This window comes from Mus pahari, chromosome 15 (genome assembly GCF_900095145.1).
Source record: "Mus pahari chromosome 15, PAHARI_EIJ_v1.1, whole genome shotgun sequence".
Classification (NCBI taxonomy): Eukaryota; Metazoa; Chordata; class Mammalia; order Rodentia; family Muridae; genus Mus; species Mus pahari.
In genome coordinates this window covers 70,285,113-70,305,268 of record NC_034604.1, presented here as the reverse complement: position 1 = coordinate 70,305,268, position 20,156 = coordinate 70,285,113, and the positions used below count along the sequence as shown (strand labels likewise).

General features: G+C 49.7%; 1 protein-coding gene across 4 annotated transcripts in view; it reads right to left on the bottom strand.

The window, feature by feature from the left end:
- Nucleotides 1-323: 323 nt before the first annotated feature.
- St8sia5 (ST8 alpha-N-acetyl-neuraminide alpha-2,8-sialyltransferase 5) overlaps nucleotides 324-20,156 on the bottom strand; it is a 69,951-nt gene continuing 50,118 nt past the window's right edge. For 2 of the 4 annotated variants that reach the window (XM_021214866.2, XM_021214867.2), the window contains 5 exons: nucleotides 13,103-13,189; nucleotides 10,110-10,254; nucleotides 7,276-7,388; nucleotides 2,653-2,745; nucleotides 324-1,406 (listed from right to left, as the gene is read on the bottom strand). In XM_021214866.2, coding sequence (XP_021070525.1) covers nucleotides 938-1,406; nucleotides 2,653-2,745; nucleotides 7,276-7,388; nucleotides 10,110-10,254; nucleotides 13,103-13,189 — 907 coding nt within the window. In that variant the 3' untranslated portion in view covers nucleotides 324-937. Of the gene's footprint in view, nucleotides 1,407-2,652; nucleotides 2,746-7,275; nucleotides 7,389-10,109; nucleotides 10,258-13,102; nucleotides 13,190-20,156 lie in introns of all 4 variants that reach the window. The other 2 variants (XM_029546709.1, XM_029546710.1) reach the window with 1 other exon arrangement.

The following is a 20,156-nucleotide window of genomic DNA, read 5'->3' as shown; positions in this document are numbered from 1 at the left end:
CTCAAAGCAATACAAGTGACCATTCGGCACCATAGCACTTAGGGTGGACATACATAGGAGGAAGCAGCTGGAAGGAATTTTGGATGCTGATGATGTGAACCCAGCAACCTAGGCACAGCTGACTTCCCTGACCCCAGACTTGGTGAATCCCTGTGTTTGAAGACGGCAGGTGTACCCTGGGTGTGCCCCCTTCACAACAGAAACAGCAAGGATGTTGGTGTCAAAGCCCCAGCTAGCTCACATGGCTCCACTAGGCTCACGTGACAAGGCGCTTCCCAGCCGGTGACTCCTATTCAGGAACACAGTTTAACAAGATTCTGCAGTCTTCAGGGACATAAAGAGGAACCGATCTTTATAAATAACTCCTGATTAAAATGGAGCTGAAAATAGGGAGACAGAACAGGAAGCAAATTGCTAAGCACTTATTGAGTCGATAACATTGGCTTGAAGATCTTAGTGCAAATGGCTGGTCTGGTTTATTTCCTTGTCAAAGGTTAAATGCAGGCTGGAACCTAGAGGCACCAAGGCTGTGTGTGTCCAAGAGCTGTTTTAAGGGGCATGGCTCTCAGCTCCCGGACTCTTGGGGATATGCTAACATGGGGTTTTGATTAGATATCCCCTTAAGTCTTTTGAGCTCAGCCAGGTGGTGTGACCAGGACACTCACACTGTTTGTCCCCTGGAAGGGATGGCCTCTGAGTTGTGAGATTCTAGATGGTGCTTCATGGCTGAGTTTCCCCGTATGAAACTTGGGCAGCCAAAGGTCTAAATGCGACCTGGATCTGTGCTCTATCCTGTTAAATGAGTATCTCCCTGCCTCCCGCCCCAGGACCCAAAGACAACCCCTAAATCCTTAGGGAGTGACAGCAGCCATAATGGCAGGGTCAAGGAATCCTTCAGGAAGGACAGGAACCGAGACACCGGTGGCGGGCCTGGTTTTCAGCAACAATTGCAGGTGCCTGTGTGTACGCGAAGGATGCCTCGACTGTGCATGCGCAGAAAGGTGAAGATCTCCGAGGGCATAGCGTGGAAACCCGGCTTGGGCTTGACGTTGTCATAGTAATGGTGCGTGATGAAGAAGCCGGAGGGGTTCATGGGGAAGGCCCAGAAACCGAACAGGTGCACCTCCTCGCAGAGCTCCAGGGCCGCGGTGACCAGGATGAGGCCGGTGCTGATGCGCCTTGCGCGCACGCCCAGGCTGAGCCAGTAGCGTGACACACTGCTCAGGTACTGCGGGTGGAAGAAGTAGACGGGCTGCCGCGACTGGAAGTCGTCCAGCATGTACTTGACTCGGAAGGACACCAGGGTGTTGCGGACATTGTAGAACGCTGGCAGCAGCACCGAGGCGTTCTCGTACCTCTGCAGCACGCTGAAGAAGGGCCGCCGCCACTTCTCCAACTTGTGGAACCTGCAGGGCAGCAGAGTGAGCAGCAGCAAGCCCTGTGCGACCTGGCAGCCACCCTCCCCACCCCACCCCCATGCCCAGCCTCACCCTAACACCCCATATACCACACACCCTTCGCCTCACCCTAACACCACATCCTTCACCTACCACCTCCCGCCCCCTTCTCCTCCCACACATAAGGTTCATAGGGCCACCTAGCTTCCCTCTCCCGCCTCCCTCCTTTCCTTATGTGTTTGTTTATTTATTTATTCCTGGAGGGGGCGCGCACATGACAGAGGGCAAGTGTGGAGGTCAGAGGACAACCTGCGAGAGTCTGTTCTCTCCTTCCATCATGGGGATCCTGGAGACTGAACTCAGGTCAGAATAGGAAACAAGAGTCTTTGCCCACTAAGCCACCTCATGCCTCCCAGGAAGGTGGCATTTCTCAAAGATTTTCTTTTTAAATGAGCACAGGAAAAGAGACGATCTGGGCTGAGTAACTAGTGTGTGGCTACAGAGAGACACCAGTGTTCAACTTAAAAGGATAAGGGCAGCCAAGGAGGACACGGAGTATGGCTGGGAGGTGGAGCCTGCCTCCCTTCACTGCTCTCTCTTCCCTAAGATTGGAGTGACCATCTGACCCAGTCGCCTGGCATGTCTGGGCCCCTCCTTGGTATCTTGCCCTCCTGCCTACATGTCCTCTCTAGTGACCATCTGTCTATCTGCAGTTTTCTCGGTCCTCTGAAGGCACCTGGCATTTGATATAATTTAGCCACTCCTCCCATCTCTCCTCTCTCTTATCCACCCTCTAGCAGGGCTGACTATGTGCAGAGGTTCCAGCTTCTGCAGACCTCTCAGACAGACCTGCAGAGGGGAGCCAGATGAGAGCTGAGATCTTTGCATCAGCGCTCCTCCATACGCCCCCCACCCCCGCCAGCACACCTGATGGGTTCCTGACCACCACAATGCAGGCTCCCCATGTGTGCAAATGAACAAGAAATGAGGGAAGTTACTAAATATGTCATGTTTTATCCCAAATATAAAGGTGCTATCACTTTGGCATATGACTAATGTAAAAATCAACAGGATGTGTTAAATTCCTTTGTTTGTATTAGATCTTTGACACCCAGTGACGTCACCCAGTGACGAGTTCTTCATGTAGACAGCTGGCATGTCTCAATCAGGACCAACCATGTTCCCGGTGCTCAGAGGTTGCAAGTGACCTGTGGCCACGAAAAGTCAACACAGTTCTAGAAAACGGACCACTCACCTGTCAATTATGATGCTGGGATTCACGGTGACTACATCCGTCTTCTCTCCCACATCTGTGGTATATATCCCTGAGATGGGGGGCAGGTTGCACCTGCAGAGAGACAGCCTCACATAGTTAGTCAGTCACCTGCAGGTAGCCGGGAGGGAGAGAGGAAGGAAAGGACGTGCTTACTGTAGGTCAGACAGAGGGAGTGAGCACCAAGTGGGCAGGACCTCTGTGGCTGGCTAAGAGACAAAGGTCATTTCTGCCCTGTGTCACAAACAGAACAGCAGAAAACTCCATCCTTGGTTCTCACTCAAGTTACAACCATGGAGATATTGAAACTATCATCAAAAACAAGTCCTTGAAAGCTGTGGTCATCCCTTGGCCTCTGTAAGGGTCTGAAAGCGGGGAGATGTAGGACCATCCATCCCCTTGTTTGGAAACGCACTGTTGAGGCACAGAGCCGCAGAACTGTGTGCGGTGTGACCTGCAGAAATCCCCGGAGGTAGGAAGAGTGGGTCACCAAGGCAACCTGATCCCAACCTCCGAAACTGGGAATGTGTGCCTTAATTGGCAGAAGGGACACTGAGATTGCACTAAGGATTCTGAGGTAGGGAGATGACTCTCGATTAACCAGGTGGCTCCAGTGAAATCCCAAGAGTCTTTAGAAAGAGAATTTGGTACAACAAATGTGGGGGGTTCGAATGTCATTGGCCCCAGGCCATAGGGAGTGGCACTGTTAGAGGAGGTGTGGCCGTGTTGGAGGAAGGATGCCACTGTGGAGGCAGTGTGAGATTGCCTGTGTTCAAGCTACACCCGGTGTGGCACACAGTTTCTTTCTGTCACCTTCAAATCAAGATGTAGAACTCTTGGCTCCTCCAGCACCATGTCTGCCTGCACACTGCCACACTTCCCACCATGATGATAATGGATTAAACCTCTGAAACAGTAAGCCAGTCCCAATTAACCTCCTTCATTTATAAAAGTTGCTGTGGTTGTGGGGTCTCTTCACAGCAGTAAAACCCTTAGACAACAAGGAAGGGCTGTCAGTCTGCAAGTCAGGGTTCTCTAGAAGAGCAGAACTCATAGAATGAATATACGTGTTAGGGTGGTTTACAGGCTGTGGTCCATCTAGCCTTGGTGAATGGACCTCAGGAGACCCCAAGAAGCACTGTGGCAAATTCTGCATGTAACAATGTTTCTTGGGGTTCCCTCAAATCAGCATCAATTCAGAACCAGTATTCCACGGACCCTGGAAAATCTGATTGCTTCCTCCCCCCAGTATACAGTTACCCCTGTAAAAGCGCTTGGATCCTTCTAATGTAGGATTGGAGGAAAAGGCTAATACAAAACGCTTAGGTATTTTTTCAAGGTTTTCTCAGGCGAACCTGGCTATCCCTCTATTCAAGGGGTTCTGAATCTATAAACTGGCCCAAGTCTGGAAATTGGCTCATGGGCTGAGATTCCCTTTGCCACAATCCAATGGAGCATTTCTTTCCCTTGTTAGAGAATTTTTCCACATATACAGACCAAACAAAAATGCAGCAGGCTTCTTATCTGCCTCATGCCTGGAAACACCATGATTGATTAGTCAGTACCAAAGGTCCATCGAAGTCACTTCAGCATAGAAATAGCTTTGCCTGTGCTGCCATAATGGGCTAGGCCACTATGCCATTGCTTTGTATACGCTGCTACCCGTCGAAACGACTAAGATCACCTGGCCTTTGGTGATTCAGTGCTACCGCCTGGCCTCTGCTACTCTGAGGCTCAATTAAACCCATTGCATTTAATTCATCTAACTGAGCAGCCATGTCTCTCAGCCTGAGAAAGGGGGCAGCAATAAAGCTGTACAAACGTGCTGGCGCCCCTCTCTGCAGTCTGTGCCTAAGTTTGGCTTAGTGGCGGGCCTGTGTTCTGGGCCTTCCCTTTGTGGAGGGTTAGGTTCTACACAGTGTCCCCACTCTAGCAGTGCAAGTTCCCTGAGCCCTGAAGCCCTTTCACCATCACTAAGTCAGGGGATAGCAGGCATCTCCAACTCCTTTTCAGTGCGTCATCTTTTGACATACGCTCCAGCCAACCATTCAAACAAACTTTCCACACTTTTTTTTTAACTGTGCAAGCTTCCATATTAAACCCAGGATCTCCACTCTACGGGCCCATATCAATAGACTCGGCCTGATCCAGTTTGATGTCCGTCCATTACCCCATTCCCTTAAAACTCATTTCTGGACTCATTCCTCTGACTTCTGCTTGGATGAATTAGCAAACTCACTCAGCTCTTCAGTAGTGTAACCCCTCCTCATGGACTGCACTTCCCTTCTGCCCTCTAGGAGCCTGCTTGGCCTTAAGTCTGGTTACAGGTCTGGAGGCAACCATCGGTGGGCCCTGAGGGGCATCAGTATTCGGCTGGCATCTCCTTCAAGGAAAGTCACTACTGGCTTAGCAGACAATGAAGGATTAATTTCTTCAGTCAAAGATGGAAAGGGTAATATTTCAGTGGGTGAGGGTGGGAATACATTTTGTGCCAAAGAGAGAGATTCCTTCCTCAGGTGAGATAAACCCGGAGAATCTGAGGGTTCAAAGTTCTCAGCTTCAATAGGGTCCCCCCCCACACACACACATTTATATCCTGAGTTACAAGATCCCATTCTTAACAATGAATGTCATCAGGGCTGCAGAGATGGCTCAGAGGTTAAGAGTACCTCCAAAGGTTCTGAGTTCAAATCCCAGCAACTACATGGTGGCTCACAACCATCCATAATGAGATCTGACGCCCTCTTCTGATGTGTCTGAAGACAGCTACAGTGTCCTTATATATAATAATAAATAAATCTTTTTTTAAAAAAAACCAATGAATATCATTCCTTTCATTACTGACACATTCAGAGGCTGGGACTTGAATTTTCTCTGTAATTCCGCCCATCTTATAATGAGGGTTTTTTAGTTTGATTTTCCACAACTTGAGCCCTGTGGCTACCAGAGGGGAGATTCTCTCCCAGGGCACACTTAGAGACCTTTACACTGTTTATGTGCATTTGAGGCAGGTCAGCTTTATCAAAGTTCATTGCTGTCCTTCGCTGTTTTCTGAGACACCACAGGTTGATTAATCTCACTACTGAGCTCAGTCTTTTCCTTTGTCAGTTCATCAGATGCTAGGAGCAATCTCCCAGCATCTACATTTTCCATTTTTTTTTCTTACAAATTGTCAAAAAGTTTTGCATACAGAGTCATCAAATGCGTTGTCTCTCACAATTAGTAAGTTAGGATAACCAAAAGTATTTGTCTCCTTAAGTCTGTAAAATAGCTCATAGTGCTTTCAGTAATCTCCGAGCTTCTGGAAAAGGTTTTAGTAAATGAAAGTGTTGACAAATTGGAATACCTTTTCCAGATACTTTAAAAAAAAATCCTTATATTGCTGTTGTTCTAGAACCATTTCTGATACCAAAATCTGTTATCATTCAGCTTCTTATATCATAGGGGAGTCATACATAAATATACGGGGTTTATTAGAGTGGCTTACAGGCTGTGGTTCAGCTAGTCCAACAATGGCTGTCTACTGATGGAAAGTCCAAGAATTCAGTAGTTCAATCCACAAGGCTGGGTACTCATTGGTTTCAGTATATGCCAGAGTCTCCAAGAAGTGGGCTCTAATGCCAGTGAAGGGATGAACTTTCCAGCGAGAGGGAGAACAAGTAGGCAAGGAGAGTGAGCTTCCCCCCACCCCGTGTCCTTTCTACAGACTGACAGGAGAAGGTGTGGCCCAGATTAAAGGTGGATCTTCCCACCTCAAAAGATCCAGATTAAAAGTGGGTCTTCTGCCAACTTGGGACCAACCCACCTAGGGATTCATCCTGTCTGCAGACACCAAACCCTCACACTGTTGCTGTTGCCATGAGGTGCTTGCTGACAGAAGCCTGGTATGGCTGTTCCCTGGGAGGTTCTGCCAGCACCTGACCAATAGAGAGGCAGATACAGTCAAGCATCAGACTGAGCTAGGGGACTCCACTGGGGGAACTGGAGGAACAGAGGGACTGGAGGAACAGAGGGAGACTGCAACCCCACAGGAAGAACAATGTCCGCTAACCAGGCCACCCAGTGCTCCCAGGGACTAGACCACCAACCAAGGAGTGTACAGGGAGGGAGGGACCCATGGCTCCAGATACATAGACCAGAGAGGGTGGCCTTGTCTGACATCAGTGGGAGGGGAGGCCCTTGGTCCTGTGGGGTTTTATGCCCCAGCATAGGGGGATACTGGAGTGGTGGGGCGGAGTGGGTGGGGGAGCACCCTCAGAGAGGTAAAAGGGAGAGGGTCTGTGGAATGGGGTGTGTAGAGGGGTAACCAGGCATGGAGATAACATTTGAGATGTAAATGAATGGAATGATTAATATAAATAAGTAAATACATACATACACACACACACACATACATACATACATACATACATACATACATACGGGTCTTCCTACTACAAATTATTTAACTAATAGGGGGAAAAATCCCTCACAGGCATGTCCAGCCATTTGGGTTTTAGTTAATTCCGGATACAGTCAAGTTGACAAGGAGAGAGACCACGTAAGGTGGGTTGGATGGTGCATGACAGTAATCCCAGCAGGTGCCCCTCCAGGCAGCTCCCTTACCGGAAGACAAAGTCAGCGCTGTTGATCTCCTTCCCGCAGCCGCTATTCTTCAAAATGCCGCCATTGCCCACCACAGCACACTTCTTAAACTGAGAGCGGTAGTAGGGCATTTCCTGGAGAGGAACATGCATGGTGTCACAGACAGTGCCACCCCACGTTCATCTGAAGCTTCAGGTCTGCCTCCCGCAAAACTCCCCTCTAAGTTCTACCCAACGAGATAGCTTTGTCTGGAATGTGAGAGAAAGGGGAATTCGACTCAACAATCGAGGAGCAGAAAGGAGAGGACTGCTGCTCTAGGTGACTCTTCCTCCCAGTTCTGACACCACGGAGTCTGCAGGACTACCCTGCCTGCCCCCTCGCCCACCAGCCAACCAATTGCTGAGCATCTCACAGGAGCCACACTCACCAGCCAACCAATTGCTGAGCATCTCACAGGGAGCCGCACCCACCAGCCAACCAATTGCTGAGCATCTCACAGGGAGCCACACTCACCAGCCAACCAATTGCTGAGTGTCTCGCAGGGAGCCGCACCCCATTGGGAATTAGGTTTAACCAGAGTCTGTGGCACACTCAAGTCCAAGAACAAGAACAAACCAAGAACAGTCTGGAAACAACCACCCAGTAGCCACAGAAGAAGAATCTCTATGTGGACAGGAGACTGGGAAGCTGACCGTTTCAATCCCAGAGACGCCTCTACTCTAAGAGAAGCTGCCATGGACCATGATTAAGGGGCTGGAAAATCACAGGCTACATCTGGTCTACCACCTGTTTTTGTATGGCCGGCAAGTTGAAAATAACATTTATACTTTTAAGCCGTCTGAAGCCACTCAAAGAAGACGTGTGATGTCTGTGCCACTAGGATAAAGCTTCCCTCATTAGTTTAAGCATTACCATGGCCATTTTCATGCTGGGACCATGGTGGCAAGTGGTGATGGTGATGGCGACCTGCACGGCTGTTTACTATCTGGTCCTTTCCAGAGAAAGGTATAGAGACCTCTGATGTATCTCCTGATCTCAGTAACTCACGCCCTGGCTCTCCGAGGACCCGTAGGCCAGCCCAGGCTATGTCACATGGTGCTGTGACTTGCTTAAGATACAGGTTTATCTGCCACCTGCCTCACAGTCTGGGCCTTGAAAGACCCACCTAGTGCAGGTGGCTCAACACCCACCGCCTTTTCCAGTACTGTGCTGTACCTTCTGTTCATTTCCTGAGCCTGAGTCTCGTCAGATCACTCTGGTATCAGCAGTTGGGCATTGTATCCTGTTAGCATGACCTCTGGCCCTGCCCATTTCTGCTGAAGCCACACCACCCCAGCATCACAGAACCATCTGAACCGGCCCAAAGTACAATTTCTGCATCCCCCTCCCAAAGAGCTCAGATTTTGGGATCTGTGCCAGTCCTCAGCCTCAGCGGTCTAAACAAATCATGGATGTGGACTTCCTTCCTGTAGCCCATGAGCAGGGAGCTATGACACTATCACCAACCAGCCCACCTTCATACAACATCTCTGATATTGTAGGTGCATCATAAGCAACCAAACCGATGCCTGGTCTGAATCCCAGTGTCATAAAGAAATTACAACTTTAAAGGGGGAAAAAGATCACCAAGTGTTACAATAACAACTGGCCAGGCAAGAGGGGCCTGCTGGAATAGTAGGGGCAAGTCTGTTGTGGAGACGACCACAATGTTCTGATTGGAGCTGAGCCCCATCGCACAGAAGAGAATTCGCATCTAGGCCATCAATGGCTGGGAGGTCCTAGGGCCCACTTAGGAATCTATAGCTGTTGGTGTACTAAATACACATGATGTGTTCATCAAATGGCCTTCTAAATAATTCCATGTACCCCTATAAATAAGTGTTGAGGTCAGCTTTGCCAAAGCTTCCTCTGCAGTGGGCAGTGCATGCTACTGCACAGACAACGAGACAGGGCTGAGAACAAGTAACCATTTATGGTCAACTGTAAATGGAACATGCATACCACCTTCTTCAAGGCTCAGGGAACGTTGTGGAAGGGAGGAGCCATAGGATGGGGCGGGGTTTGCTGGGATGCTGCCTTCTGGTCTTCTGGGCAGGGCATGATGGTGGCACTCTTGAATGGACCAACCAACAGGATGTTCTGCAGTGGGGGTGGACTTATGCGTCCAGCCCTCCCACAGCATGCACAGGCAGTTAGCAGTTGCTAGGTAGGGTGTTCATGGGGTTGGTTGCCGTGCTCCTGTATGTAACCCCATTAGTTACTAAGGAGAAAGAATGGGAGGGGACTCATCAGGAAGGAGAAGGGGCACGGGAAGGGAACAAGGAGGACGGTGGTGGAGGCGATGGCAGGAATATGATTAAAATACCTTCTAGCCGAGTGTGAAAACGGCATAATAAAACCAATCACTACGTGTAACTAGTAAGTGCTAAGCAAAGGCCTTTTTACACAGTGGCACCAAGCACCAATCCGATGTGGCTGACACTCAGGCCTGGGCCTGCTTTGTGCTGTCACGTGCTTTGCATTACTTTTCTCAGATGAGGACATCAAGGTGTGATTAATCTCTCTTCTAGATAGTATGGATGTCCTCAGCCCACAATGCCAAGGGCAGAATTTTATTTTAATCTCTCTCTCTCTCTCTCTCTCTCTCTCTCTCTCTCTCTCTCTCTCTCCTCCAAATCATACAAACCACAGCTAGATGGCATTGTCACCCCCAGGCAGGACTCCTTGGATGGGCTACTGGGCTGAAGACCACTGATTGGACAAGACCAAAGCAGCTGCATGCAGAGTGCAAAGTATGCAAATCTGGAGCACTGCCACGGACCACCCGCCCCGCCCAGACCGTGTCAGGCATGTACCTTGGGAAACATTTTGAAGATCTCCTGGTCGATGTGATATAAGCCGCTGGATTCCACCTCATACTTGAGATTCGTCTCCACCGGAGTGTTCTTCTGGGTGGTGAAGAGAAAGCTGGGGGCATTGCAGCACCTGGACAAGGTGGACCTGCTAGGCATGGAGACAGGGGTGACACTGGGCAGAGCATGGGGAGCTTCCTTCACCTCCCATTCCCAGGCTCACTTCCAATCCACCCCCTCAGCATCTTCCTGGGGCCTGGGCTCCTCTGTCTCTCTAGGACTTCCTACTGGGAAACTCTGCCTGCCAAACTTCCGTGACGCTCTTCTCCTTGAAAGCTATGGCACAGACTAATCATGCACTAACCTTCTCAGACCAGAAGGAAAGGCTGGATCCCGGGGCCTGAGCCTCTCTAACCCTCACACAGCATTCAGCCCGTGCATGTTCAAACGCCCTGTGCCAGCCAAGCCAGCCGAGCCTTGACCGGTACTCACTCAGCTGTGGCGAGACTCCCCTCAGAGCCCCACTGCTCCAGGATCTGCTCTTCTCCCCTCATTCATCCAGTGACCTGAAGCCAGAGCTCTTTATGGTCTCAATCCCTAAGACCAACACTCAACAGAACTCTCCTTATCTCACAAAACCAAGGCCTGTATGGTGACCAAAAGTGCTGGCTGTTTCTGTCCTTCTGAAGCTGACTTGGGAAGAGGGCAGGGCCAGACTGGGGACTCTAGTTGGTACCAGCTGCCTTCCTGCAGAAAGTGGAACATGACTCCTGAAAGAAGTTTCAGGGATTCAGTATAGAAATAAAGAAGAGGGGCTGGAGAGATGGCTCAGTGGTTAGGAGCACTGACTGCTCTTCTGAAGGTCCTGAGTTCAAATCCCAGCAACCACATGGTGGATCACAACCATCCATAATGAGATCTGACGCTTGACGCTCTCTTCTGGTGCTGTCTGAAGACAGCTACAATGTACTTACATATAATAAATAAATAAATTTAAAAAGAAATAAAGAAGGGAGGGAAGGGAGGGAGGGAGGGACAGTGGGAAGGGGAGGGAGGGAGAGACAGAGGGAGGAAGAGAGGAAGGGAGAGATGGAGGGAGACAGGGAAGGAGAAAGGGGAGGGGGAGGAAGGGAAGTTGGTTAGTTAGTTAGTTAGTTAGTCAGTTAGTCAGTTAGTTTGTTGGTTAGTAAGTTAGTTGGTTGGTTAGTTAGTTAGTTAGTTGGTTAGTTGGTTGGTTAGTTAGTTAGTCAGTTGGATGGTTAGTTAGTTAAAGAGCCCTGACATTTTTGTCTCAGAAACAGCTAACACTGGCTACAGCAGGGTTAAAGCTCAGACACCAGATTTAAATGAAAAGAGTCAAAGAACCCCAGGAAAGGAGGCTGCTGAAGCAACCCGGTTTTCTCTCCAGATCTTTCCAAGAAGGCTCTTGATAGGGTTGGCTCCTGAGCAATTTTGCACCCCTGTTTTGGAAACTTAACAACGGGTTCTCACTGTGGCCATGGGCACAGATCACTCCCTCCCTGAGTTAGAATGGAGTACACACAACTCCAGGCTTGGTCCCCTCAGGGTCCAGGCAGTCTGGGTTGGGAGGGGTGGGGGGGGGTGGACCACTTCTCCACAGCACCCTGTGATGACCTCTCTCCTCTGCCCTGGGCAGGCCCAGAAGGAGATAGACACAGCTCCAGAGCCAACGCCCTTAAGGTCCAGGCAACCCTGGGAGATGGATCACCCCCACAGAGCCCTGTGATGATCACTGATGGATCCCGGAGGAGGTCTGGCCTGTTCTCCTGAGCTCTGGGGTGCAAATATGAGTCGGCACTTAATAACCAGAGGCCGTGACTCTGTGTTCTACTCTGTGGCCCACATCACTGGGTCTCAGTTTCCTTGTATATAAAAGGCCTTCTCTGTTTCTGACCCTCTATATAAATTCTGTGACTCCAGCTTGGCCGAGCCTAAAGGTTAAATGTAAAAAAAAAAAAAAAAAAAAAAAAAAAATTTTTTTAATGATTCCACATCTTGCTGAGAGAAATCTTCACTGGGAAACCAGCCAGCTGCTCGTCATACAGTGTGGTCTTTCTATGGAGGATTGGAGGAAGGAAGGACAGATGAGGAGAGAGGACAGAGAGGAGAGGAGAGGAGGGGAGGGGAGGGGAGGGGAGGGGAGGGGAGGGGAGGAGAGGGGAGGGGAGGGGAGGAGACTTCCTGGTCTGGAATTACCACAAACTGAAATTACTGATAAGGAAAATACAAACTCTTGGTGACACCTACTTTCTACAGCCTCCTGTACAAGACTCCTTCATGTCAGTAGCTTCCCAGTTCATTTAAACTTGAACCTGAGTGGCTGAAACCCAGTTGAGGCACAAGCTGCCAGGACTACATCAATTTCTTAGTGTAAGGTCTACCTGCCCTGGAGTGATACCACAAGCTGGCAGGAGACTAGCAATGGAGAAAACCCCAAAGCACATCATTAACAAGAAAGCATTTTTGGATGCCTCCCATCTGTTTGGCTCCCACAGAAGAGCCTGGAAACTCAGTTATTGCTTCTCTTGCTGCCTGTTAATTGTGGTTAGAGAGCAGTTAAGAAATATCAACGGCCAGGCCCAGACATCAGGCAGAAACATGGGATTCCAAGAAGGTGGGTAGAGCCACTGTCCCGGGACAGGGAGGTAGGGCCAAAGAGATTGTAAGGGCTAGCTATGGAGGGACCCTAGGCAAGCACCTCACTTGTTAGAGCCTTGGTATATATATCAGCCTGAGGTAGAGGTTACAGGCCCAACCAGGTAAGGCCGCAGCAAGGGCCAGAGCCAAGAATGGCGGACACTAGCTGACCGCGTGCTGATCTGGCCACTGCTCACATCCCTAAGCCCCTAGGGTCCAGCTTCAGGCAGATGCCCACTGAGAACTAGGTGTGAAAGGATAGTGGGCATCTGAAGAGGTGGCAGTGGGGACCTGCACCACGAGGAGGGAGGGCAGATGACGACGATGACGAGACGTACTTGAAGAGGCTGGCTTCCGCGGTGTCCATTGCCCATTTGCATATCTGGAGACTCTTCCACCTTTCGAACAGTTCAGACTGCTTCACCCTGTGGGAGCAGTGAACAGGGCAGAGGAGGAGAAGGTCAGGCTGTACCCACACAGTCCCTGAAAGTCTACCTTCAGTCCGTATCTGCACATCTTAACCACCTTCACCTCAAACAAGTCGGCTTTCCCCCATGCTTCCCCTCAAAGGCTCACCATACTCTCAGAAACCACAGTCTGTAAAGGAAACAAGACCACTTCCGTATCGGAATGCCTGCCCAACCCTGCGCTGCACAGAGCACTGGGCTCACAACCATGGCGCTCCCTTCCCAAGTAGGTCAGGAGGAGGAGAGAGACTTGAGACGCTCTTCAGAACAACTCCAGGCCCTTATGATGCTGGCTTTAAACATCTCTGCACCGGGATGTTCCCTAGCACTGTTAGGAAAGGGGACGGTGTCTAAAGAGGTGACTCTCCCTTACGCTGAAGCCCACGAAAGACGATAGCTTTACCAATGATAACTCTACCGTGACATCAGCCTGAGCTCCACGCTCCCTCAGTGCTGAGATGACCAACAAGCGTCTGTAGGGGCTTTGTGGGGTATCACGCCTGACTAATGAGCTCGTGGATGAACCGGAGCTCAGATCAAATCTACTTATTGAACGCCTCTACTTGGCCAGGTGTGAAAATACAGGAGCAGAGGCGGCGCCTCCATATTTGCGTGGAGATCCCAGGATAACAGGGGAGACCTGTTTCAAAGAAGCACAGACCGCCTTGTCTGGGAAAGGGAGGAGAAGCAGAGCCAAGGACTGGGGAAGCGACTGCCTCGTGGTTGGCCGAAAGTTTCTTGGAGAGAGAAGTCTTGCACAGAGTCTTGAAATAATGTGTATGCGAGCCACAGCGCTAAAGTGTAGCTGAGTTAGACTGAGTACAAAGACCCTTCCACAGGGTAGTACTCAGCCTGGGAGTTAAAGGAGCCCCCTCTTCCTGCCTAAACCAAGACTTCCTTGCAGCTTCCTCGAATCTCCGGCAGCAGCCCCGCCCCCCTCGGCCCATCAATCACAGGGCAGTACACTCGCTCACCCACCACTCCTCTCTCCTCACCTCTGTGCAATTCACAGCCCCCTAGAGCAAGATTAGCAACTGACTCAAACATGTCAGAGAAATGTGGCACTGCCAACCCTTCAGGCCAGGGGCTCAAAGCTTGACCAGGATCCAGAATCCAGACCTTATTCTGAGTGTCTCCCTTACCCTTGCCACCTCCTGGGCCAAGGTCCAGGCTTAGACACCCAGCCTTGAACCCTGGCTCCCTCCCCAACTCAGTGTGACCTGGGTAAGTCACTGAGTCTCTCAGGACACTCAGGCGCTCTGTGTGAGAGATGGCTCTCCCGTGCTCAGCCCTGCTCGCCTCAGAGGTTGTTGGAGAGAGCAAGTAGAGTCACGTGTGTAAAAAGCCACTCTCTCTACAGATGCAGAACATCTTCACCTTCAAGATGAAGGGCTGACCCAGATCGTCTCCCTTTCTCTCTCAGCACCAACAACATGCCAGAAGAAAAACAAATTATTCAAACCTGCCAGGATAAGAAGAAGTGTGACAGGGACAGCTGTCTCTGTGGAAGAACACTCTCAACAAGCCCACAGAACGAGAAGAGGCCGAGTCAAGGATTACAAAGTCTCCTCCCCCAACCCCCATTTCCCAAAATTTTAAAACCAGGAGCAGTGGACAGAGGCATGGCCCAAAAACTGAATATCAGTAAATGTCCAGGAGCCATCAGGGCTGGAACCAGAGCTCGGTGTTAGATAGAGTACATGCCTGTCCAGCATGAGGTCTTGGTGTGGACCCCTCCACCTCCTCAGGACAGAAGAGAAAGCAAAGAAACAAAACCATTCAGTCCAGTTCACGCCCCGCAACTTTCCCAACCAGATAGTTGATGTCCGATGAAGTGGGGAACTTCATGCCTTTCTAAAGTCCACGGCCATCCATTCCTTTCTAAAGTCCATGGCATTCTCTGTTAAAGACGGGAGCATTTTGCTCATTCATCTCCAACTTCTTCCAACACAGAACTAGCAGCTTCTAATTGTTTTCAGTTTGAATATGAACAACCAATGGTAACTGAATCTCCCTGGAGGGGACAGAACAAGATAAACTGCCAGGTAAAATGGCCACAGAGAAAGCTACTGTAAACAGTCATCCTTGATGTCCCAAATATCCAGTACAATACCACTGCCGTAGGCAAGGATGCTTTAAGGACAAAGCTCTGGAGAGAGTGCATCAGAAAGGCTGGAAGATGACATTGAGGAATTTTATCAGGATGGAGAAGCAAGGGAGCAAAAGAAAAATGACAGAATTAAAAGATGTGCAGAACCTTTCTCCAAAAGGTACAGCAATTAAAGAAGACATCGGACATCCACAGCCACCCTCAGAGAGACAGGGTGGGGGAGAGAAAGAGAGAAAAAGAGGAAGAGGGAGAGGGAGGGAAGAAAAGGGAGAGAGATTATGTAAGCATGAAGGGACCCAAACCCTTCTCTCTCGTCCACTGCTTCCTGGGACTTGAGAACAGACAGAAGTAAAGGGAAACACAAATCAGCTCTGGGTTCTAACCAGGAGTGGTCCTAACCTGAAAGGGCAGAAGTGATGCTAACAGCCTTGTCTTTTGTGGCACAGGACCTAGAGACACTGTAGTTGATAGAAAAACAAAAACAAAAACAGCAAACTCAGGTAAGCCATCCATAGAAGAGCTAGAACTAAGCAGTATATCTTAGATTAGTTTGTTTTCTAACACTAAGACTAAACACCTGAGGCTGGACACTTAAAAAGGAAAAGCTCTGTTTGGTTCAGAGTTTAGAAACTGGAAGTTCCAAGATCAGATGGCGCCATTGCTTCACCCTCTGGTGAGGGTGGCAGAAGCTGTCACTGGGCATGACAGAAAGCTTGAGATAGTTAGAAGTCAGGTTTAATCTTTTGTAGCAACCTATTCCCACCCCTGAACTCCAAGTGTGTATCCGTGCATGTGCATGTACATGTGTGTACATGCGCACACATGAGGGAGTGTGCATGCCTGACTCTGTGTGTGTGTGTGTGTGTGTGTGTGTGTGTGTGTGTATAGTATAGTATATTGCAGCATACAGCTGGGGTGTGTGTGTGTGTGTGTGTGTGTGTGTGTAGTGTAGTGTAGAGTAGTGTAGTATAGTGCAGTGTTCTTGTGTACCTGCACACACACATTCAGATGCACAGGCATATGCCTGTGCATTTGTGTGGAGACCAGAAGTCTTTGTCAGGTGTCTTCCTCAGTGACATTCCACCTTAGTTATGAGGACAGGGTCTATCACTGAACCTGGAGCTCACCAATTCAGCTAGACTATCCAGCCAGAGGAGATCCAGAGACCTTACTGCCCTTCCCCTCTAGCACTGGGGCTACATTAACCCTAAGGATCGAGCTGCCTCCCTCCAGGGGCCACTTCTTAAAGTCTCTAGCACATGAACTCTTGGGAGCGAACCACAGCGCCCTTGAGCGGGGGGGGGGGGGGAATTGGGCCAGAAGGAGAAAGGTGGACTCCTCACCTATCAATCAAAGCAGAGGATCTATGAACCAGGGGGGGAAGTGAGCCAATTTCCAGCAGCATATGCGCATCCCTCAGATGGATAATGGTGCTTACCACAAGGAATCCTGAGAGTCCAAAGAATGGAGCTAGGCAGCTGGGCATGGTGGCGCACGCCTTTAATCCCAGCACTCGGGAGGCAGAGGCAGGCGAATTTCTGAGTTCGAGGCCAGCATGGTCTACAGAGTGAGATCCAAGACAGCCAGAGCTACACAGAGAAACCCTGTCTCGAAAAACCAAAAAAAAAAAAAAAAAAAAAAAAAAAAGAATGGAGCTAGGCTGAGAAGGCTGGGGCAAGCTCTGGACTGTTAGTGCTGTACACTTTTGTGATTCACCTCAGCAAACAGGGAACCTTGCTGCCATCCCTGATTGCCCCAGGTCGTCCAGGGCCTGTGATGTTTACCTACTCTGTCCTTACCCCAATCTCCTCCACTTACTCCACCCACGTGCTCACTGTACCCCACATCCTGAGCCCGTGCAGTGTCTAATCCCGAGATACTTGGGCTCAGCACCTGACTTCACTGAGCCCCACTTAGCAGAGGACACAGCCTTTTGAAAACTGTTCTGGATCTGAGCTTTGCGGGACACAAAGGACCTCCCAGCCCAGAGAGTGGACCTTTTGCTGGTGGCTCTGGCTCCAGGCTGCTCTGTTTGGCCTCACCGCTGGATTCTGTCTGCACCAAGCCCAGCTCCACAAGGATAGGAAAGGAAGCCAGAGAGGTGTGGCCATGAACCGAGTGTGGGTGTGAACATGAAATGGCAACTGAAGGTTTACTTTTTAAAGCAGACACTCAAAGGACTAGGATCAGACATAAGTAATTTGGACAAGAATCAGCAACAGACATTTTCACAGCGAATAACCACGGAATTAGATTCCTCACGCCTCTGACACTGTCCGGAAGCAGGGCGCTTTCCGTGTGGGCATTTTCTAGCTGACTGATTTTTACCATTGATTTGAGAAATTTTGGATCAAAGTTACTCCCTCGGGAACCACACATCTCCCTGTGTCCTCAGACAAAATACCAGCTGACACTCTGTGTGCCTGAAGGGACAGTATGTGCATCCATCCATGGATGGGATTTGACCTTTTCCCTATTATTCAGGTCAGTTCTGCTGTGATCCAGGTCATGGGACTAGGCTGGAGCAGAGCAAAGACTGAAGAGTACCCAGATAATCGGGACAGCAGCGGGCCTCTGAGCTCTCCAATACCTCCCGGGGAGGACCCACACACCCTCAGCTTGGGAATCCAGGAAAGGATGCACAGGGCTTGCTAGTCCCTGCTTCCCCACACACTGCCACAACTGATTTCCAGTGAATGGCCCAGTCTTGCCTTTAATTGTGACATGCCTTTTCTCCACTATACTTCCACAACTCAAGTCCCCAGACAGAACAGCTGCTATGGAAGGAACCGTTTATGCACGACTTCTAGGCCTAAGGCCAACAGCTAGAACTGCTGTTCATCTCAGGAATCCATCCTGATGGCAACTGTGGAAAGACCCAAACCCCACCAAAATGAGTCCGCAACCAGGGGCAAGCATGGTCGCATCCATTTGGGCAACCTGAGACTGTCCTTCACTCTCTGCAGTATTTGTCTATGGGTTCAAATCTAAGTGTCTTGATAATTTCTCATTTGGTCTCTAAATATCAGCTGTAACAGCAACTTTTATTGGTTGAATTATGTCTCCTCAGAATTCATATGTGCGACTCCTAACCTCAGTGTGACAGTATTTGGAGAAGGGGTCTTTAAAACAAAAAGAAGGAAGAGGAAGAGAAGGAGGAGGAGGAGGAGGAGGAGGAGGAGGAGGAGGAAATGGGGTGGGCCCTGGTCCATGGCAGGTACTCTTATAAGAAGAGAGTAAGACACAAGACCTGGACCTAGGCAGCTGTGCGAGGATGTAGTGAAAGGACAGCCGTGAGCAAGCCAGGAGGAGAGGCCCCATGACCCCTCTTGATCATCCTGCCTCCAGAACACGGAGGAAATAAAAGACTCACCCGGGGCTCAAGAGATGGCTTGGTGGTATAAGCACTTGACATGCAGGCATGAGGACTGGAGTCCGGATCCCCGGAGCTCACATGAAGTGCAAGTAGAAAGGGTGGCTGGCCTATAACTCCAGTCTCAGAAAGCTAAAACAGCAAGCTGGATAGCAAGACCAGCCATATCATTATCATTAAAGCTCTGGGTTTGACTGGGAGAGCCTGCCTCAATGAATAAAATGGAGGAGTGATGGGGGATGACTCTTGACATCAACATCGTGCCTCCACATGCATGTGTATTAGTCCCCACATGCATTAGTCCCCCCACACACCAAAAAAACAAATAGAAAAAGAAATGAGATGGCTTGATAATGGCTTCTGTGATGGAGGGATCACCAACAACATACAGAAGATAGCGGCGTGTGGGCTTACCCTGCACTTCCTGTCCGGACCCGGAAGCATCCATGAAGAAACTATGTTTTCTAATTTAAAGCTTAGCTGCTTTTCTTTTGAAACACAGCCAACAAGGGTTCCCTGGGATCCCAGTCAACATGTACAGGCCTTAATTCTGAGAGATGATAAGCAGGAACCTTCAGTTCCCAGCTGAGGTCTGAGTAGGCTTTGTCACATAACTCCTGGGAAGTATTCCACAACATCTATTAAACCATGCTCCTGTGTACTGACCCAAATCCTGTCTACAGGGTTCTGCAGTCCCCAGAAAAAGACACAGGTGTGCCATGAACCCTCTGGTACCATAGCTTCCATTTTTCCCCTCACATGCTGACCTACAAGCTGCTCTGGTCCTTCTGAGCCAGGACCCAGCAGGAACTTTCCTGTCTCAGGGGCTCATACCAACTGTCCCATTTAGACTCTTCTTGGCCTAATTAATAACTATAACCCCACAGACCAGAACCTTATCTACCCTTTGTCAGCAAACCCTTGACTGGCATCACCCACCCTAGATCAAGTTCCCTATCACCCTAAGAATTAGTCTCCTAAGTTAGACTCCTGTCTGTTTCCCCACTGTTGCTGTGGACTCTGCAAGAGCTGGGACCACAGAGCTGTGTGCTCATGGCAGTACAAAATAGACCCCACAGGAGGTAGGCTTCATCATCTCTAGAAAGGCACACAGATTGCTGATCATTACAGGGACATAACCATGGCAGACAATCCAGCTGAACCCTCCTAAGGTCTTACTCCTGGGACTTTCAGCAGCAGCAATGCATATGGAGTCTATACATCCAAAGGCTCATGTGATGAAAGCTGTTTCTCAGGGTGATGTTACTGGGAGGTTGTGGGTCCTTTAAGAGGTAAGGTTATGCGGGAGGTCTCAAGGTCATCGGGACTGGCCTTTGGTGGTGCCGGTAGGAACCTGGTCTCTCCCTCTTCCTGCTTGGTCATGAAGACAGCAGCTTTGTTCTGTCTACCTCATGTTCCCTGTCATAGCACACTGTCTCAAC